The sequence below is a fragment of the Chelonoidis abingdonii genome, chromosome 2 (genome assembly GCF_003597395.2).
Source record: "Chelonoidis abingdonii isolate Lonesome George chromosome 2, CheloAbing_2.0, whole genome shotgun sequence".
Lineage (NCBI taxonomy): Eukaryota > Metazoa > Chordata > Testudines > Testudinidae > Chelonoidis > Chelonoidis abingdonii.
This window is the reverse complement of record NC_133770.1, coordinates 272458130-272481039: the sequence shown is the minus strand read 5'-3', so window position 1 is coordinate 272481039 and position 22910 is coordinate 272458130. Positions and strand designations below refer to the sequence as shown.

The window sequence follows — 22910 nt, the reverse complement described above, 5'->3', positions numbered from 1 at the left end:
TTACAACTACTTAATATTCCATTGGTTTATGTTGCAGTTTTTCTATTTGAAATATTTAGAAGAGCATCAATTTGCTGATTTGATTTCTTCATGAGTAAAATTTAATTTTAAATAACCAGGTCAACTCATTATTACAACGTATTCATAATTTAACATGCATAGAAAATTAACTATAATAAATTAAAGTATGGTATTTTTTAATTGGGCTGTTTGTTATGAATCGGGTCGCTGAAAATCAGTGAGACAACTCAAAGAGTACGGTACTGTTCCACATGACTAAGAGTAGCAGAATCTGGCCTATAACGATTAATGCAAGATTAGGCTCATTTGTTTAAAATTTGAGAATTACAAAAAAATATTTTTTAACCAATCCTAATTAAGGTCAGACTAGATTATTGTAGTAGACACTTCTGGCATTAAAAGCTGTGAATCTACATTATATAAATAACCAATAGGTTGAATGTTTACTTAGCAGGGTAGTTCTCCTGTTAGCTCAAGCTTTTTCTTTAGTGCCACTCCATAGTTTGAATATCATTATGCAGAGATACAAAGGAAGTTGTGAAAGTGGTGAAAACTTATGTTGACTTCAGTTTGATTTCTCATATATATATATATATATAGGTAAAAATATTGCTGAAACTCATGTGAAGAGAAGTACACCAGGGAGCATCACAGACTGCTGCCCTCTTCTTCTAGGCATTTGGATCCATCTCTGAGAACACCTTCCCTTCACTTCAGTTCCTACCCCTGCTTGTTTAAGGGCGTATGTCTGCTTCTCTCCTTTTCCTTTGAATGCTCTTTCAGTGGCACCTTTTTGAGAGAAGGCAACCTTTCTATTCCCATTTTCTCAGCAGCATGACTCAAAACACTCTGCTACACAGTAACGTTTTCTGCTGCTTTTTTTCCCCAGGTAGTGCTGATACATGCTGAAGAGTAATGGGCTTATTTCAAAACTCAAGTCAAATGTGAACTCAGTCACCAGGGAGGTTTGTGAGGACTGGGGGATGAAGTACCGTAATGTGTAGATAGGTATCTGTGATTATGGATATTTTTTCCTGAACTGATCTTAAACTCTGAACCATTTGAGGTTCACTCATCTCTAGCCCATACATGGGAAATGGTAGCTGATTGGAAGAACACATAGAGTGAGTGAGAAAGAGCAGATGCTGTAGGCAAATGCTTGAGGAATGATGGATGGATATGAAGAGGAAACTGAAAAATATTTACAAAGAGCGTAGACTGATAAAACATTTGCATTGGTAATGAGAGTCAGCATGTCCTTGGGTATGAAAATATGTGGAAACTGCTGCTGAAAATTATAATGGACCCAAAACATTTATGTAACCATGAAACTAGAGATTTAACTTGTGGGGGAAAATAAAGGGAGTAGGCACATGATTCTTTTTACAACTTCCAAAGAGCAACATTCTTACATCCCTTCTGAACAAATATTGCTAGTAATAGACATAATTTGGGTTTGCTTTAATAATATTCAAATAATAGACATGCTGGAAAGAAAATAACAGTGAATTACTTAACTAATCTTGGCCAGAAACTAAAATGCATAAATATCCCCATTTTAATAGAACTGGCATCTTTCCTGTTCTGAAGGAGGTCTTCAACCCTCTAAGCCAGTGGTGGGCACACTATGGCCCATGGGCCACATCTGACCCGTGAGCTGTTTGAAGCTGGCCCTTGAGCCACATTAGTGGCTCGGCCCCATTCCGGTGCTCTGGCTGGGGCACTGGGTCGAGGGCCGCACTGCGTGGCTCAGCTCTGCTCCAGCTGAGGCATTGGGTTGGGAGCTGCACCAAGTGGCTTGGTCCTGCTCTGGCTGAGGCGCTGGGCAGGGGCTGCTCTATAGTTTTTGCCTCCCCAAGCACAGCAGTCAGGTGGCTTTCGGCAGCACACCTGCAGGTGGTCTGCTGGTGTCATAAATAGATAGCTAAGGGTTAATGTTTCTTTTACCTGTAAAGGGTTAACAAAGGGAACCAAACACCTGACCAGAGGACCAATCAGGAAACCGGATTTTTCAAAGTGAGGGAGGGAACTTCTGGGTGTGTTTTGTCTTTGTTCTGTCTGTTTGTTTCTCTCGGCTATGAGGGAAGAGCTTTTTTTTTTTCTATCTCCAAGCTTCTTTCTACCCTTCTGTTCCCAAGTTGTGAGTACAAAAGGAAAAGCAATAGGTTTATATTGTATTTTGTATTTACATGTGTGGAGTTGCTGGAATGTTTAAATTGGATATCTTTTTGAATAAGGCTGATTATTCATATTTTCTTTTAAGCAATAGCCCTGTGTTATGTCATCTTGATGCAGTGATCATGTCATGTGTTTTTTCTTTCTTTTTTATATAAAGCTTTCTTTTTAAAACTTGTTGGATTTTCTTTTCCTAGTTAAGGCAAGGGGATAGGAATCTCTGTGCCAGGAGTACTGTCTCTCTCAGGGAAAGACTGGGAGGGGGGAGAAGAAGGAGGGGGGAAGGTAAATCGTCCTCTCTGTTTTGTGTTTCAAGGGATTGAAGCAGGGAAATCTCCTAGTATCCCCAGGGCGGGAAAATCTGGGAGGAAGTAAAGAGCAGGAAGGGAAGTGGGTTATTTCCCTTTGTTGGAGGCTCAGGGCATCTGAGTCTTGGGGGTCCCCCAGGGAAAGGTTTGGGGAGACCAGAGAGTTTATCAGGTACTCAGAATTCTGATTGGTGGCAGCGAGATAAGATCCAAGCTGGTAATTAAGCTTGGAGGTTCATGCTAAGCACCCAGATTTTGGACGCTAAGGTCCAGATTTGGGACAGAGGCTTATGATAGCTGATCATGTGGATTTGGCGGCGTTTCTGCGGGTAATTTGCACCCACCGCTGAATTGCTGCTGAAGCTGCCTGACTGCTGCCCTCACAGCGACTGGCAGGCCACCCCTCGCGGTTTGCTGCCCGAGACATGGGCTTGCTGCGCTGGTGCCTGGAGCCACCCCTGGCACTGGGTTGGGGCTGCACCATTCAGCTCCCAGAAGCTGGCATGGCCCCGCTCCAGCTCCAATGCGCTCCAATGGGAGCTGAAAGGAAGGTGCCTGAGGATGGGGCAGCAAGCAGAGGTGTAGAAGGGACATGCCACTGTTTCTGGAAGCTGCTTGAGGTAAGCGCCGTTCAGAGCCTTCACCCTCTGAGCCTCTCCCCATGCCTCATGCCGCTGCCCCATTCTTAACCCCCCTTCTGCTCTCCAAACCCCTCGATCCAGCCCAGAGCACCCTCCTACACCCAAACTCCTCATCCTCAACCCCACCCCAGAGCCCACACCCCCTTCCTCACCCCAACCCCAATTTTGTGAGCATTCATGGCCCGCCGTACAATTTCTATTCCCCGATGCAGCCCTCGGGCCAAAAATTAATTTGAAGTGGTAAGGGACTCCTCAGAATATCTAATAAGGTCTGGGTATATTACAGCTACTACACCTACTGTATGGTTGAATCCCTCCAGGTTTTCGTCTGCATTCCAGAGAAGTTCATTGAATTTTTGGGTCACCATTTCTAGCCTTTGTAAGTTCTTAAAAAAACAAACAAACAAAAAAAAGACTTAGAGACTTTGCCGACAGCTTCATGCACAATTCAGCAATTACCATTGAATTTCTCATGGCTAATTCATACATATAGTTACTTAGGCTATGTCTACACTACAACAGCACAGCTGCACTCCCATCAGCTTAATAATTCCTGCCTCTGCAAGAGGTGGTAGTTATGTAGGTGGGAGAAGCTCTCCCACTGACATAGTACAGTCCATGCTGGCACTTAGGTCACTATAACTTACGTTGCTCAGTGATTTGAAGTGTAGACATAGCATGAATAGTTATACCAAGCCTGTAAATTGCATATGAAGAATTGAAGGTCACTGTAGAAAGTAATAATCATGAAATAACCATGTAGCATTATCACTGATATATCATATAACCATGTAGATGTATCACTTGATTTCCTCCTGGAATAGCTATTACTTGGAGAAGTACGTACATTAAGCAAAATAGGTATTATGAGTTTGATGGAGCCCGGATTTCCTCTAATGTGTTGTAAGGATCACAGAAGTTATATTATTTTTAAAATCAGATTTGTCAGTGAAAGAATGACTAAAGCATTTTCATATGATTTTTCTAAACCATCCTTGAAACAAACTTCCTGAATCCTTCTATGTAACTTATATAGATTGATGCCTTAGCTGAGGAACCAATGGTTAAGACTAAAATAATCTCCATTGTAGTACCATAGATCTCAATATAGTTACATCAGCAATTAATCTGATACTTAAGCTTAGATTGTGCAACTTCTGCTGATGTTGGTGAGCACTTGCATGAATTATCCTACTGATGTCAATGGAACAACTTATGTAAGTGTTTACTGGCTTGTCCCATTAACATCCCTGGGACAATTTGTGTGAGTGTTCAACTTGAGTAAGAATTGCATAATCTAACCCTTAATGTGATCATCCTTTGACTTAATGTATATATATAAATGAAGCTCAAACATGATTTTAAAAGGGTTTGTTATATCACTGCACACTTTACTGAATGGTGACTGATATGAATTCATACAAATCAGTTCACTCTCCCTTAGTTTATTTTTTGTCATGTGTATGATGCAGTTATTCAGTGTGTCTCTGCAGCTTTAATCAGCGGTGTTGCAATAAACATAAATTATACACAACTTATGCATATCTTTTCACACTGCATTATCAATTCTGCGTATATCATCTTTGCAGTTTATAAGGGTTTAGTTTTATGGAGTGGGTTAATTCTTTGTTGAGAGAAAAATGATTGCAATCAGAATAAGGGTATTATTTTGTTATCTAATATTATTTAAAATATATGCATAATTTCTGTTAATTCTTTGAACTAGGAGGGTAAAATAGCAAAAGCAGAAGTAAGTCTTTTATTGTACTCTATCCCTACTCTAGGGGCCCAGCAAAATAATAGAGCTTTGTTGAAAATATCCAGCCAAACTGCTTCTTTCTGCTGCTTTTCTCAGGATTTCCTTCCATCTGCTGTATATTTGTATCTTAAGCTCACTCCAAACTCATTATAGTCATCCAGATGCTACAATAATGAGGTTCACATGAGCACCTGGAGAGACAGAGACGTAGGCAGATATACAGTGTAGTTGTAGCTGTGTCAGTCCAAGACTATAAGAGAGACAAGATGGGTGAAATAATATATTTTATTGGACTAACTTCTGTTATGAGAGAGACTTAGAAAGATAGACAGATAGACCTGTTCTCCTTCAAGTGACTGTGCACATATGCATTCCACTATAGATATCCATACTCCTGATGTGCTTCATTCGGAGACTTGTGGCAGCAGTACTGGTGGGGAAAGCATATGCCGTGACTGTTTTCATGCTGTGAGCTGAGGCCACAAAGGGCTGAGGTGTTCTGCCTCCCTCTCAGTTCATTCTTACCTCCCATGGCAAAAGTTGGGCTCCTTGTTTCTCCTTGGAGACTCAGTTCTTTTCTCTTCTGAGAGAAAACTTTAGACATTTTTATATAGTTAGATAGTTTAGTATTTAGTGCTTAGTGTTATTAGGAGTATCTTCCACTTAAGGGAAATTTATTCTGTACTCTTTTATTTTTACTTGCATTGGATATGCAGAAATCCCCTGGATTCCAGCAATGCACCACTTGTCAAGTGGCTTGGTTTGCTAATGATAGACATTAAAATTGTGTTTTGTCTGGAAGAAGGGCCCTCTCAGGCTAAGTGCTCTATTTGCCGAACAGAAAAATAGAGAACTTCATCTGAGGGAGCATATTCTTGAACAGGTGCCTCGGGACTCAGGTGCTTATGAGTCTGACACTTCTTCAACCTAGAGTGCCTCCTCCTCCTTGCTCTGGATTTGCCAAGGCAGTATTGGTATGTGAAAATTCAGGAACTCTCCTTACAGTCTCCAATAATCCTTCCTTTAATAGAGGATCTCCTCATTCAAACCCAAGGACAAATCATTCATCCCAATCCCCACACACTGCATTTGACAGTATGGCTTATCAGTAATTGAACACAATTGAAATCCTGCTCCCATAAAATCCCCAACTATTTTATTATCTAAGAGAAAGTATTCTACAAAAAGTACCTACCTTACCAAGTGAGGAAGGTTTTCGGTTTGGGCATCACATTCAGGACATCTCAAATTCAGCCATTCAATAAGTTCTTTCAAGGTACACTTGGCCTCTATATCTGTTATGCATCTTTCTATTCAAGGTTATTTGGTGTTCTCTCATCCGAATATGGGCAGATTTATGAAAGGTACTGTCAGAAATTACCCTCTGATCAATGATCTGTTTTCCCCTTTGGATATCAATGTAGTGCTATCCTGTTTGATGGATTTGAGCTACTTGTGACCTACTCCTTGGCCTCTTTGTCTTACAAGACTGCTGCCTTAGTGGCAATAAAATCTGCTAGGAGTATCAAAATTCCAAGCCTGGGTGGTTGATCTTCCTTACGTTGTATTTCATAATGACAAAGTATCATTAAGACCTCACCCAAAATAATTTCAGATTTTTATCTAAATCAAACAATACATCTGCCTGTATTTTTTCTCCAGCCTCACTCTCACAAAGATGAGCAGAAATTACATGGAAGTTTGAAGGGATTTGTCTTTCTATATTGACAGAACTAAATGTTTTATATCTTCACTCAGGCTCTTTGTGGCCTTGGCTGAAAAAGTTAATGGGCAACCTGTTACAGCTCAGCAGATCTCTAATGGGATTATGACATGTATTCAAACTTGCAATGAAAATGCAATTTAAAATGTCTACCTAGGATAACATTCATTCATCCAGAGCACAGATTTCATTGCTGGCATTCCTAGGTAATGTAATTGTGTCAGAAATACATAGAGCAGCTACATGGTCATCAGTGCATTATTCACAAAGCACTATGCCATCATCGAAACCTGCAAAGATTATGCATATTTTGGAAAATTTGTCATCTAGTTCATTTTTCACTAGACTCCAAAGCCCCACCACCATCAATAAACTACTGGGGAATCACCTATGATGGAATGAATATGTGCGCAGTCACTTGAAGGAGAACAAAATGGTTACATACGAGTATAGTAACTATTGTTCTATTTTGAGTGTCCTCTGCATATTCCCCCTCTTGGAATATGGGGCTAAGACTGAGAATATGCAGAGTCCATCTCAAACAAAAAAAAAAAACAAAGAACCTGCTACATTTGAAAGGAACTCCTGTGAGGCAATAGATTAGACAATGTAGCAATTATTGTGTAAATTACCAAATGAAGTGCTTTAACTTTCAGTTGTTAAACTCATGGAAAGATGGGGACCTTAAATAAGGTTTCATTGAATTTATTTTGCCATTTTTACTTCATTGTTACACTTGGGAGAGAGAGAATAACAATAAATCAAATAATGAAAGCACAGGAACGACTTGCTGCTCACCAAGCCCTGGGGAATGTAGTGCAATTTCCCTCCCCCGCACAACTTTAATCCAGATTGAAATAATCTTTTGTAGATATACGTTTACTAGATAAACTGAATCTTAAATGAAAAAGACATATTTAAAATACCAAAGAACAGTTTTAAACACACACACACGCATGCTGCATCGTAAGTGAAAATAAATAAAAAACCCATAAGGATTATTTTTGAGGTAATTTTTAGTATTTCTTTTAGGTCTTGGTAAAACATAATACATTTCCTCTCTATAATTCTCTGCCTCAGCCATTATCTAAAAATGTTCCCTGTTCCTCTTAAATCTGTGACTTAATCTTAGTTCTTTTGCCTCTTTACTTCCAGTGCATGATGAACGAATCATTGCTATGCTGATGATTGAGAATGGCACAATGTTTAATGCTAGCCTCTTTTGTGAAAACTCTCTATATTTGGAGACTGGGTGTAGCAAGAGTGGGAGTGCTACTATTATGGGCACTGACATTTTTATCAGTATGTTGTCCAGTCTTGCTCAGGACAAGCCTAGATGAAACAGAGTGAAAATAATGGTGAATAGTGATGCCTTTTCTATAATTTGCTCTCATCGCTGCTAGTACCAGTGGAGCTGCATAGGGGTGGTAGTGCAGTTATGGGAAATCTGCCCCCCAAAAGACTAAAATTCTAAGGTAAAATAAGCGATTATTTCTAAGGGAAATACACAAAGGTGTGCAGTACTTTAGATAAGTCTTGTACCTTTGATAGTTTTTCATGGGGGGAAAAAAGGTTGGAATAGAGAAATATTACTATGATCCATATTGACAGTAAATGAAAAAGTTCTATAATTTTGTAAAAAAAAAAAATCCTACTAATACTGGCCTACTAGTATGTGATAGAATGATTTAAGCAACAATTTAAAAACCCGAATTCCTAAAGGTAGGCGTCTGAATCCATAAACATAGACACATTATAGCTGGATATATTAGTTTTTCTTTGGTATTGCCACAAATGCTAATGAAGACTAAGGTCAAAATAAATATAGATGCTAATGCCTGACTTCACTGACACTCAGGTTTCAAAATTTTGAACCTATGTCTTCTGTGTTAGTTGACATAGTAACTCTGAAAAAATAATGTACTGAGCTTCACTTTCTGTACTACAACAGTGGACAAGATTACATTGTTGCATAATTCCTATTTTTCAGAGAATTACCTCAGTCTGAACTTTCTAAATAAATGATTTGATCTTTCTTTTTGTTTCAGTAATTAATATTTTAAAAAAAAAATATTCTATTTATACAGATATATTGGATACTCAATACAATATTTTTATCATGTTGAAATACATATTTCCAGAAAGTATATTTTATACCACAGCCTTTGAATATTGTGTGTATGTTTTCCAAACCCTTTCTGAGGTTAAGTCTGAGGCTATTGGCTGCAGGCATCTTGTTGTCTAACTGATCGGGGATTTCTTGTTCTTCAGTAAAGCTGATGTCTTGTCACATCTTATGGGTAGTCTTGGAAGCAAGGCTCACACTGCTGTACTGGTGATTGTTCAGAGAAAATGGTATGGCTTTTCAATCCTACAGGGACATGGGAGAAGTGAGACATGTTTCCTGCTGAGGAATAGACATTAGCTTAACATTTACTTCCCACTAATGGAATTCCATGTCTCCAAATGAGAAGAAGAGCCTGACGGGCATTGGTAACAATGCCTTGAAGCCAGCTGGATTGGCAGTGCCCAGTACAGGGATACCAAAGTAAAAGAAAAGTAGAACAGCTACAGTGAGATACCAAGAATTCCCTCTTTTTTCTGCTGCCAGAACTTCTCCCCTTCTTGTAATACAGTTGCTGCCTGGTCAGCTATTTCAGTATTTGATGTGTTAGTGTCATCATTTGAGCCCACAGAGGCTGGACCTGCAGTTGCACGGTGCCACACCCCCTGCTGTGCAGTGATTTCCATTGTATACAGGGTTTACAGTTTGGTTCAGTGGCTCTCAGCGCTCCTTCTATGCAAATTGTTCCAGCGCCCATGTTTGAGCCTGCCCTTGTATTTTATTAAAGTGGCATTCTGTCAGTAGGTTTTGTAGAACTTTGCTTTTTGATACCTCGGTGATACTTTCCATCTGAAATCTGTTTACATAAGATTTAATTTGTATTAATTAATTTCATCTTTTGTAAAACAGCAATTACCACAGATGCTATGGTTTGGTAAGGATTTTTTTTTGAAGTTTTAGTATTGTCCTCTGATGCATGCAGATGCTTAAGGCAAAGCTAAAGGCAACAAGATTCCTGAAATACTTATCAAGTGTTGAAATGGAATATCACCTGTTTTTGAACTGATCTCAATATATAGTGTAATAACTTTTGTAAATATTTTACAATAGTTAAAACGGATTTATATGAGAGCAATTCATGCATTCTATTGTTGACAGTTTCTCAACTGTTGTTCTGTCAGTAGCAATCATATGTATGTTCACTGCTGTCAGAAAATGCTTATAAAATCTGTGCATTTAAGGCAAAATCCTGACATCACCCCATATGTGGAATTGCTATGGAAGTCATGGGGAGTTTTGTACTTCGATCATAGCAGAATGTGACTCTTGATCTACTACAAAATCTAAGATCTGAGAAAAGTACCATAATTAGTGAATTACATAACAGAAGCCATTAGCTCTATCATCTTTGCTAGCTTCTGTACAAATACCAAAATAGCACACAGTAGGGACAGCTAACAACTCTTCTTTTGCTAATAGGCAAATTATATTCTCTGTCCCTTGTAGAGAGAAAACCTGCTCCGACTAGTATTATATTACCTACTGATAAACGATAAAATAGAATTTTTAAACCACTGTACACTAGTTCAATTTTTTAGCAGGCTGAAGTTTTGTATCTGCCTTTCATCCTCCCCCCAGGCCTTTTTTCCCCATATATTGAACATTAAGTTTTTATTCTTTTTCTTGAATTGTAGAAACTCCAAATTGCTATAATTGAGATTCTCTTACAGTGTTTGATCATTTTTAAGTGCCTTTAGTTCTTTTGAAAGTGCAAATTTAAAAATGTTGAGCACTGAAACTGTTTATTCATGGTACATGAATAACATAAGCAGCAGTAGCGTTAGCTGCCCCACACAATCCTACCTATGTTCCTCTGCATTTTTGCTTGTTTGCAAGATTGAATTTCCTGTAGGAATAAACGGGTAATTCGAACTCCATATTCATTAGCTCTTTGGTCTTTGTGATGCTGTTTACAGACCCTACACAGAGACTAGGGGAGTGTAGGAATGATACCGGACCAGGTCAGCCCAGCCCCTCAGCAGTTGCAGAGTATGCTCCAGAAGGAGGAGCTGCTCAAAAGGGTGCTCTGGCAGTCAAGCAGGGGGCAGAATGAAGGAGAGGCTATCTGAAGGGAGGGAGCCAGTTTGCAGCTTTTGGAGACAAAGTCATTCACAGAAGAGGGTGTGGACTATGGGTAAGACCAGTTGGGAAGGTAGGGGGATGTCTTTTTCCATCCCCCACTCCCTGTTGAGGAGAAATAATTGAGAGCAGGGGAGTGCTCAGTGAACTACCTGCGCTGCTAGGACTGATTGGCAACTCCTGATGGAACACCCCAAACCAAAGAGAGTGTGAGGAGGCAGGAAGCAGCCCCGGGGAGGCTGGTCAAGTGACTGAGGAAGGAAAGGGTCCAGTCCCCCTGCTTCCTCAGGTCCATCCATCTGGGGGAACTCTGGAGCATCAGGGAATTGGTGGACCATAGCCTGTCCACTGAACCTTCTGGCCTCTGAGTGAAACCCACTATAGAGTGGAAGGACCATTGAGTCAGAACCTGCCCATTCCGCCTGCTGGCCTCTGAGTGAAAATCCTACACTATAGTCTTTCTCTTAAGGTTGCTCAACAAGTAGTTAGTCAGGTTAGCAGTTTTGTGTCTGTATCTAGGGCCAGACTAAGACCAAGAAATCATTTCATTTCCTGTCAGTGTATTTTTAGTGCAACAGTCAACATGATTTATATGGCTGTACACTGCACACTATTGGCAGCAGCAGCATGTAGGGTAAGTGTAGCGACACACCACAGTGAAAAGCAGCTCTCTGCACTGGGGAAATGATCCAGCAGCAGGGAGTTGACAGACTTTCCCTGCTGCCACCCAGCCACAAGAACCTTTCCCCATTGCTGGAGCCTTTCGTTGCAGGAGTGAGGAGGCAGCAGGACACTACACTGATAAAAATTGTCATGTAGATGGGGGAAGCGCTGCTTGGGCATGTACATACTCTAAGGGTTCTGATGTGTTTACTCATCTAAACCAGGCCTCACTGTCTACACTGCTATTTATACCTGCACGAGGTTGGCATGCAATGTCTGTACTCTATACTCTGCCACAAGTGTAGACATGTGGTGTAGACGTGTCCTGTGTCCTGCAGAGGCTTCTAAACACTGCATGTCTACAGTAGAACTAGAGGTGTTAATTGCAGCTTGAGGAGGCATACCCACTCCAGCTCTGTTATATCTAACACACTAACAATACAAGTGTAACTATGATGGCACTAGCAGTGGGAGTAGTTTGCCACTCAAAGTATGAACCCATCTGAGATCATAGGTCTGTACGTGGAATGACTAGCTCCTCTTGCAGCTCATGCCATCATAGCGACACTTCAGTTTTTAGTGTAAAAGCTCAGTCATAAATAGCATGGATATGTCTCCTTGAATTCAAATTTACACTTTCCAGTTCCAGTAGAGGTACTCATTGGTGCAGAGATCCTCCTTTAAATTAAGGAATTAAATAATCCCCTGAGATATTATTATTATTAATAGTAGTAGTAGTATTCTTAGAATTTATTTATTAAACAATAATAATTAATAACATTATTTTGTGCTTTAGAATGTAGACACCAGGAAATGTTGTTTTCTTTGAATGTTGTTGCTTCTCCATTCTACACTGCAAAGGGAAAAGATGAACTAGATTTTAAGGTGAAGTTCTGAAGAAAAAATAAAGCATACCAAAATAAATGAAACTTCCTAAAGGCCTATCAGATTAAGAGAAAAACAAAAAACAACAACAACCCAGGAAGGAGTTGCAAAAAATGATAGTGTAACAAGAAGGATATTGCATCAAACATTTGGCAAAAAAGCTATTTCAGCTGCAGAATAATTATGATTTTTCTCTCTTATGATTAAAATGTTTATAAAAATGAATTTTTGATATCTCTAGATATGCTTTTTTTAATTATACAGGATTAGATATTTTTATATATGTTTAATTTTGTCGTGACATTGGTCAGAAAAATTAACCAATAAGTACTGGTCCTCCTCAATTAAATAAAAAAACTATGGCATTAGCATATGTTCTGGTCCCTCTCTTTCTGTTTCCCTGTTACATTTTGTTTTTTGTAATCAATTTCTCTTGCTTTTTCTCATTCCTGTTGACCAGTGGTGTTTGGCCAGTTTGTATTTTTCCAGACATCGCTCCATGATGTGGTTGAGGTGTATGATGGCCCAACACAGCAATCATCTTTATTATCCTCCCTCTCAGGATCCCATTCAGGTATTCTTTAATGGAACTCTCATGCATCAATTATTTACTCAAAAGTGATTTAGACTGTCAATGTAGCAAAAGATGAAACTACTGTCATCTTTTCATAGAAACAAATTTCATTGAAAATATAATATGAACGTTTTGAAAAGAAACAGTCAGTCAGTAGTGATTCAAAACAGTTTGGGCTGATAAAAAGAATGAAGACTAAATTTAATCTGCAGTTTTCTTGGATTTTTCTGGTAATGTTTAACTATCGCAGTTACTTTTTTTGTTTTATTAATTTTGTATTTTCTGTCAAAATTGTTGTTTGTTTGTTTTTCAATGTACTATATAAAATGTGATATTAAAATACCTAAAAGTGATAGTAGAGAATATATAGCATAATTATAATTTGAGTAGATTATGTGCATGTCAGTAGGGTTTTAAAGATTTAGAGACTTGATTTTAAATCAGAAGGAATACCGCTAATGTGAGATAAGAATCAGGCTCTAACTCTTACAGGAATGCAAGACAAACAATGTTAGACTAATAGTAAAGTTTATAGTATGTGTCTCATACATTAAATTTATGTAGAGTATATTTTGTGGTTGTTGAGGCTTAGTTACTGAAAATTGTTTATGATAATTTACTGTTTGTTTTGTTTGAGTAGGCGAATCCCTTCCACTGAGCTCAGGTAATCAAATCACAATTAGATTTACGTCAGTGGGTCCAGTAACAGCTAAAGGTTTTCACTTTGTATATCAAGGTAAGTAACACAATAGCTTGGGAAAATGATTCAATTAATTGTGTGCATTAATCCCTCCATATTTTCTTTATAAATGAATTATACTAATATTTTAAGTTTTATTTTGACAAATATATTTGATTAAACAGAGAAATCACTAGGGATGAGCAGGCCTGGAATGTAGTGGAAAATATTAAACTGCTGTAAATGTATAATTTCTCTCCATTTTTGTATTTAAAAAATCCTTTTGTTATTGATATCCTCAGTTATACACCTCTATCCCCATATAACGTGACCCTATATAACACAAATTCAAATATAACGCGGTAAAGCAGTGTTCCAGGGGGGCGAGGCCGCGCACTCAAAGCAAATTTAGTATAATACTGTTTCACCTATAATGTGGTAAGATTTTTTGGCTGTTGAGGACAGCGTTATATAGGAGTAGAGGTGTACATGATTTTAAATATTCTTAAAAAAATAAAATCAGAAGTTTGAGAAGCATAAGAAAGGTTTCCAGATTTGAGAAATCAGTTATGAAACCAGTTTTTGTTAATCTGACTGACTAATTTTCAGTCCAGCCTGCTGCTCAAACTGATTTATCCTTCTGTATAAATATAGGTAATGGAAATGGTAATGGTTTTACCCTAAGCTGAATCAGTACACTTGCTATTATTAAGGTGCTTCAGTTGATTTACATTATTCATCTTTTTAAGGATCAAACACTGAAATGATTACATGTCAACACTTGTTCCTCTAGTTCATTCTTTCAGATAATTTGAATCCCTTCCTGACCAGCAGAATTCACAATTTTAAACCTGTAGCCACTAAATGCAAACATCTAACCAACAAATCAATACTGTTTTACAACTGTATACTAGTTGAATATTTCATAACAAAGTATACAATTTCAGTGTCATTTTAGGGAGGTCACAGAATAGATACTATAATGTAGTTTTAAACCTAAAAAGAATATGAATATTTATACTAATTTGAATAGTAATTGCATTTAGATAGATTTAGACACATGGAATCCTTATTTTTGAAGATTCATTTGGGGATTATGCAAATCTTCTTAACTGACAACACAACTGAATGTTTTTCAAGTAATTTTAGACATCTTTATTTGAAAATCTCTGTCTACCAAATATAAAATTAAGAATCCACAATTGTTTTCATATATGCAGCTGTTCCAAGAACAAGTGCAACACAGTGCAGCTCTGTGCCTGAACCAAGATTTGGAAAAAGGATTGGAAATGAATTTGCAGTTGGTTCGTTGGTTCTTTTTGAGTGTAATCCAGGATACATCCTTTATGGATCAAAAGCTATTAGATGTGATTCAGTACCAAATGCTTTGGCACAGTGGAATGATTCCCTCCCTACATGTGTCGGTGAGTAAAGGGTACATTTTAGTATCGGTCTAATTATTTCCTACAATGAAGAATGTTACCTTAAGTCTGAATCCACTACTTTCTTCCATCCTCTACCTTCTTACTGCTTATTTTTGTTCTGATTTTCTGGCTTGTACTCATACCATACCCACCCAATACCGTGAACACAGAGATTATGTCAGAAGGGCTCTCATTCAGCAAAGTAATACGTTAACACAATATTAACTTAGCCTAAATGAGGTCTTGAATCCTTCACTTTTCATCTTCACTTTCTAGCCCAACCTTGCTTTGACATTTCAGTAGCTACATGACAGTACATATCCTGAAGCTATAAATTATATATATATATATATCAGCTTCTTTTAGACTTACATCAATGTCAGTACATGACTACTCATTAATCAAGATTCAGAAGTTGCCCTGACTTCCTGCAAGACTAAAAATGCTCTCACACTTGGGAACTCTGACAAGATATTGTACGCTGTTGCCAAAAGAACTACTTTATTAAGGACTTAGAAGTAGTTACACTGATGTAGTAGGACAGAAAGAATGCATTTTTTTCCAGGTTAAAAAATGCATTTGGTACATTTGGTCTAACTCTAGACAGTTACAGGGCTTTACAGGGACATTTGGTCTAACTACAAAATAAAAAGGAGTCATATAAAAAATGGAAACTAGGTCAGATTACAAAGGATGAGTATAGGCAAATAACACAGGAATGCAGGGGCAAGATAAAAAACAAAGGCAAACAAAATAGACCTCAAACTAGCTATGGGGAATAAAGGAACAAGGAAGACTTTATCAATACATTAGAAAGCAAGAGGAAGACCAGACAGGGTAGCCACTTGCTCAGTGAGGAGGGACGAAACAGTAAGCGGAAACTTGGAAATGGCAGAGATGTTAATGACTTCTTTGTTTCCGGTCTTCACTGAGAAGTCTGAAGGATGTCTAACATTAGTGAAATGCTGTATGGGAAGGGGGTAGTTTTAGAAGAATAAAGATAAAAAGAGCACAGTTAAAATCACTTAGAAAACTTAGATGCTGCAAGTCACCAGGGCTGATGAAATGCATCCTAGAATATCAAGGAGTTTAATAGAGGAGGTATCTGAGTCCTCCCAGCGTATTATCTTTGGAAGTCATGGAGAAGGGAGACGATTCCAGAAGACTGGAAAAGGGCAAATAAGTGGTCCCCATCTATAAAAAGGGAAATAAAACAACCCAGGAAACTACAGACAGTTAGTTTAACTTCTGTGCCAGGGAAATAGTGAGCAAGTAATTAAGGAAATCATCTTACACTTGGAAGGTGTTAAGGATAGGGAATATGCCAGCTTGGTATTTGAAAGACAATAGTTGTGTCAAACCACTCTGATCGCTTTCTATGATAGGATAATGATTCTTTGGGATAAGGAGAACGTGGAATGTGGTATACTAGAACTTTAGTAGGCATTATAATATGGTCTCGCGATCGTATCCTTACGATTAAACTTAGGCAAATACAATTAGATGGCGGCTCCTAGTAAGGTGGTGCATAATCTGGCTGGATCACCGTACTGCAGAGAAGTAGTTATTAATGGCTCCCAATCCTGCTGAAAGATTGTATAACCAAGGGGTTCCACAGGTCTGTTTTGGGCCAGCTCTGTCAATTTTCATACAATGATTCAGATGGTTGGCAAAAATAAAGAAAAAAAGGTTCCGCTTAATTTAAGTTTGCGGGAAAACGAATAACCAAAATGGGAGGGATTTGCAACTGTCTTTGCGAGGACAGGGTCAAAATTAACAGATGATCTAGACAAATTAGAGAATGGCTGAGGGTAAACCGGATGAAAGTTCAATAAAGACAAATGCAAGTTGCTCCACCTTAGGAAGAACCAATCAGTTTGCACACATACAGAATGGAAGAGACTGTTCTAGGAAGGAATATGGCAGAAGAGCAGTCTAGGGGTCTATATGGACCACAAGCTAATATGAGCTCAAAAGTGTGACACACTGTTGCAAAAAAGCAAAAATTGTGATTCTGGATGCATTAACAGTGTGTTGTAAAAAGAAACACGAGAAGTCATTCTTCCGCCTCTACTCTCCGCTGGGTTAGGCCTCACCTGGAGAATTGTGTCCAGTTCTGGCACCGCATTTCAAGAAAATGTGGAAATTGGAGAGGGTCCAGAGACAGAGCAGAACAAGAATGATTAAAGTGGCTTCGAGAACATGACCTACGAAGAAGAGGTGAAAAGAACTGGATTTTTTATCTAGGAAAAAAAAGAGAAGATGAGAGGGGACATGATACAGTTGTTCAGGATCTGAAAAGGGTGTCATCCAGGAGGAGGGGAGAAAACGTTCACGCTTAGCCTCTAATGATAACAAGAAGCATGACTTAAACTGCAGCAAGGGAGATTTAGGTTGGACATTAGGAAAAAGTTCCTAACTGTCAGAGTAGTTAAACACTGGAATAAATTGCCTAGGGAGGTTGTGGAATCTTCATATCTGGAGATATTTAAGAATAGGTTAGATAAATGTCTATCAGGGCTGGTCTAGACAGTATTTGATCCTGCCATGAGGGCAGGGGACTGGACTCGATGACCTCTAGAGGTCCCTTCCCGTCCTAGAGTCTATGAGTCTATGAATCTATAACTCTCGGCAGATTCTCAACTGGTATAAAACAGTACAAAACCATTGACATCCATAGACCTATGCACATTTTCAATAACTGAGGATCTGACCCAATGGACCCAATTGAGCATTGCAGATTGCAATTTTTTCTTTTTATTTTTTTTAGATTACATATTTACTTTGATTTTCATATAGAATAAACTCAATTGGTGACAGTGTTGTTTTTGGTCATTGGTGGCAATATTCTATTGCTGTATTAATGCACCATTTAGATATGTGAAAGAGAGCACTGTCTGACTTTAAGCAACTTGAAATGAGAAAGAGTTACAGGCCAAAAGTATCAGTGACTCTTCATGTGCACACATCAGTGTGCCAGTAAAGGTCATAAAATATGTATGAGTTGAAAATTGCATTGAACTAAATCAGTTTAATAATTGAAGTGCTAGACAAGACCATATTAAATTGCCTTAAATCTCTAGTGAATGCTCCAATGTTTCCTTACAGATATCAGACATCAATCATTCTGTCTGCTCCTGCTTTTACCAGTAATTATTTAAACAGTTTAAGTGACACTGACCTTTAGTTTATCAATGTAGTGTCCGACAGATTATATCAGTTATGTGCAGTACAAAATATAGCTAATGTATTCATTACTGAGATAAATTGTGTTCTTCTACATTTTCTCTAAATTCTCGAATTTGTATCTAATGAAATCAGCTCAAGGAGTTGATAATGTTACACAAGAATAATGTATTGGCTTCTAACGGTAAAGATACAACATCTCGTCAATCTTTTCTTCAAGCTATTAAAATACCAGCAGAATACCTGTATCTAGATTAAGCTGTAACATTCTTTTATTTGCTCTTGTTAGAGCATCAAGTGACCTGAGCAATGTTTTCATTCATGCTGAGCATCAAGATCCAATAGTTTGCACTACTGAAGTCTTGTGACTTACTTATTTTATTATTTTATTTACCTTTGGGACTGGGTATTATATGTGCTATCTTGTAAACACATGAGTTTCTTTACTAACATAAGTTCTTTACTAACTTCATGGACTTCAGTGAGATTACTCACATAAGCAAATGTGGTAGCTTGGGAGTTGGAATAGAAGCCCTCCAGTATTAGAATTAAATTAGTTACTGAGGCAACAAAGTAGTAGCATTGATCAGAACCTCTTTTTTATGCCATGTGCTTTCCCCTTATATATTTAGATCGCATATAACTATTTAAAGTTCATTATTAAAGAGTAACCATACTTATTTTATTTTTCTAAGATTAGTAGGACGCATTCAAACTGATTTCACTTTGTTAAAATTCAAATGATCACATCTGAAGGATATTAAAATGATTTTGTTGGGTAGATAGCTACCCTGTTTTAAATTTTCCTTTATTCTTTTCAAATAATTTAAAAATAGAATTTGAAGTATAAGGAAGTATAATTTTCCTGAGGCCAACATGAATTTCAAAATATAGTATCACTTTACAAGAGTTTGCATCTCTAGTATACTGATCATTGGGTTAGCTTTTATTATATCTTTTCTCAGTTCTAAAGAAGTGCTGTGTCAAACTTCTTTTTTTGCTCCATGTATTTCCTTCCAGTACCCTGTGGTGGAATTTTAACTAAGCGCAAAGGGACCATTTTGTCTCCTGGTTACCCTGAGCCTTATGACAACAATCTGAATTGTGTGTGGAAGATCACAGTGCCAGAGGGCGCTGGAATTCAAGTAAGAATATATATAATTTTCTTGTTATCATCATATGTTTAAAGCTGATCTTTGCAGAGATGACAGCATGGAAAGATAATTGATTCATAAACATTTTACTAAGCAGTTAAAAATTGTCACAATGGAATTTGTTACACAATTCTTTTTAAATATGGGCGGTGGAGGAACCTGAAAAGATATATCTACACCCTCTTCCCAAAAGAACCCATTGCTGGAACATTTATGATTGGCAATATATTATTTCAGTAAGTCAAAATTATTTGTTTCAGACTGTAGAAATTGAAATTGTGTTTTACAAATATAACTAAATTCCCTTGTGAATAAAAAATATCTGGATTACATTCTCAAGTGGGTTATGCAGATTTTCCTTTAAAAAGTCTCTCTGTTGGGGGGGATATATTTATAAACTTACCACAATATGGGCCTGAGCCAAAGGCTATTGAAATTAATGAAAAATTCTTATGCCTGTAACCTGGGCAGTGGGGCTTGGGCTTTGGCCTTCCTGCCTGGGGTGGCAGGTCTCAGGCTTCAGTCCAGTGTCCCAGGCTCATGTACTAATTTTTTGTCATCAGAAGGGAGTCGCAGAGCAATGAAGTCTGAGAACCCCTAAATTAATAACTAGTATAGAAAAAGACAAATATGAGCCTATTTATTGTGTCCTATAATTCAAGAGCAAAGAACACAAAAAAGATGTAAAAGCAACATGTTTAATATGTAGAAGAGAAAGTTAAAAAGCAAGTTCATAATTAAGGAGGCAATTCTGTTTTTAAGATTTTAAAAAAAGGAATAAACTATTGTATGAATAATAATAGTTTCACTAGTGTACAAGCTAATTATTGGATCTCCAACTACTTGACTAGAAAAAAATCTGTCTGTACTTGGTAGAAGAATATAGGAATTACCATATCAGATCAGATCGGTACTCCATCTAGTCTAATATCCTGTCTGTGAGAGTCAGGGGAGGCATGACCATGTGTAACCATGGAAGGCTTCCCTACTGCCCCCTTCTAGTTTTTCCTGCCATTCAGGACTGGAGTGACGTTTTATAAATCCTCTCATTAAGTGAGCTGGAGCTAATCGGTTTTGCTACCTCTTGTGTCTCACTATGATCAGGAAGGGGCTGAATGCCTACAAGGGGGTGTTGCATAAAGCTGGATGAAACTTGGAATTTCCATTCAATGGGAAATTCTAACATTTTGAAAACATTTTTGTCGTAATTCAGGAAGGCAGGGGTATCCCAATGGGTTCCCCCATGTTGGGGAAGCCTGGGGAGTCATAGTCAGATCTGGGAGTCTTGAAGTCCTGAAAGCTTCAGTTCAAACTGGGGCTTTTAGGGTTTCCAGGGCTGTCAGGCTCCCTGCTGTATAGCAAGGGGCATAGAAACCCTGAGGGCTCTGTCTCAAGCTGGGGATCTCAGAGTTTCATTCTGGTTCTGTGACAGGGGGCCTAGAAGCGCTGGGGTCTCCAGCTCCAGGGTAATCTGTATGGCAGGACTGCCCTGGAAGTGGCCAAGCCTGGAAGCCCAGGTTCCTCAGCAGCTTGGTAGATGAGTGGGCAGGAAACCAGGGAGTTGAGATCCTGCCTGTCTTTTGGTGAAAGTTTGTTGAAAGGTTTTGACAAGATTGATATTAAAAAAAAAGGTTTTTCAAAAAATTTCCAACCAGCTCAAAGAGTGTACACCTTAAAAGAGTAAGGTATCTTTAGAGGAGGTTTTGGAACAAACTGATAAATCATGCTTCACCAATCTATTAGAATTCTTTGAGGGGATCAACAAACATATGGACCAAGGCGATCCAGTGGATATATCAGTGTTAGTCTGGATCTGTAAAAGCAGCAAAGAATCCTGTGGCACCTTATAGACTAACAAACGTTTTGGAGCATGAGCTTTCGTGGGTGAATACCCACTTCGTCAGACACATGTAGTGGAAATTTCCAGGGGCAGGTATATATATGTAAGCAAGCTAGAGATAATGAGGTTAGTTCAATCCAGGGAGGATGAGGCCCTGTTCTAGCAGCTGAGGTCTGAAACCAGGGAGGAGAAACTGGTTTTGTAGTTGGAAAGCCATTCACAGTCTTTCGTTTAATCCTGAGCTGATGGTGTCAAATTTGCAGATGAACTGAAGCTCAGCAGTTTCTCTTTGAAGTCTGGTCCTGAAAAGTTTTTTTTTTGCTGCAGGATGGCCACCTTAAGGTCTGCTATAGTGTGGCCAGGGAGATTGAAGTGTTCTCCTGCAGGGTTTTGTATATTGCCATTCCTAATATCTGATTGTGTGTTCCATTTATCCTTTTCAGTAGAGACTGTCCAGTTTGGCCAATGTACATAGCAGAGAGGCAATGCTGGCATATGATGGTGTATATTACATTGGTGGACGTAGAGGTGAATGAACCGGTGATGGGTGTGGCTGATCTGGTTAGGTCCTGTGAAGGTGTCGCTGGTGTAGATATGTGTGCAGAGTTGACATCAAGGTTTGTTGCATGGATTGGTCCTGAGCTAGAGTTACTATGGTGCGGTGTGCAGTTACTGGTGAGAATATGTTTCAAGTTGGAAGGTTGTCTGTGGGCAAGGACTGGCCTGCCGCTCAAGGCCTGTGAACCTGTGGGATCATTGTCCAGGATGGGCTGTAGATCTCTGATGATGTTGCTGGAGTGGTTTTAAGCTGGGGACTGTATGTGATGGCCAGTGGAGTCCTGTTGGTTTCCTTTTCTTGGGTTTGTCTTCAACAGTAGGAGGCTTCTGGGTACACGTCTGGCTCTGTTGATCTGTTTTCCTTATTTCCTCGTGCAGGTATTGTAGTTTTGAGAATGCTTTGGTGTAGAGATTTTTAGGTGTTGGTCTTCTGTTTGAGGGGTTAGAGCAGATGCAGTTGTACCTCAGTGCTTGCTTGCTAGAGACAATGGATCGTGTGATGTGCCCGGGATGGAAGCTGGAGGCATGAAGGTAGGCATAGTGGTCGGTAAGTTTTTAAAGCTCATTTGCTCTAAAACATATCTATTAGTCTATAAGGTGCCGCAGGATTCTCCAGTGGATATAGTTTGTACTTAGATTTTCAGAAAAGCCTTTGACAAGGTCCCTCATCGAAGGCTTCTTACGCAAAATAAGCTGCCATGGGATAAGAGGAAAGGTGCTGTCATGGATTGGTAACTGGCTAACAAGATAGAAACAAGGGGCAGGTATAAATGGTCAGTCTTTCAGAATGAAGAGAGAGGTAAATAGTGTGTCCCCCGGGGTCTGTTCTGGGACCAGTTCTATTTCACATATTTAGATATGATCTGAAAAAGGGGTAAGCAGTGGACGGTCGGCAAAAACGTTTGCCAGGATGATAGCGACATTTAGCTCCAAATGGCTACGTTAAGACCCAGGCGAGACTCGCAAACGAGCTACCAAAGGATTCTCTCAGAGACTGGGTGACTGTGAAACAAATTGGCCAGATGAAATTTTATGTTGATAAATCAAAGTAATGCACATTGGAACAACATAAATCCCAACTATACATATACAAATGATGGGGTTGAAATTAGCTGT

The 22910-nt window shown here is 38.7% G+C and overlaps 1 protein-coding gene across 4 annotated transcripts in view; it reads left to right on the top strand.

Moving 5' to 3' along the window:
* Positions 1 to 22910, top strand: part of CSMD3 (CUB and Sushi multiple domains 3) — a 1318842-nt gene that overhangs the window by 1086004 nt on the left and 209928 nt on the right. For all 4 annotated transcript variants that reach the window (XM_075063193.1, XM_075063192.1, XM_075063195.1 and 1 more), the window contains 4 exons: positions 12840 to 12953; positions 13594 to 13689; positions 14853 to 15056; positions 19263 to 19387. In XM_075063193.1, the coding sequence (XP_074919294.1) occupies positions 12840 to 12953; positions 13594 to 13689; positions 14853 to 15056; positions 19263 to 19387 (539 nt within the window). The remainder of the gene's footprint in view (positions 1 to 12839; positions 12954 to 13593; positions 13690 to 14852; positions 15057 to 19262; positions 19388 to 22910) is intronic.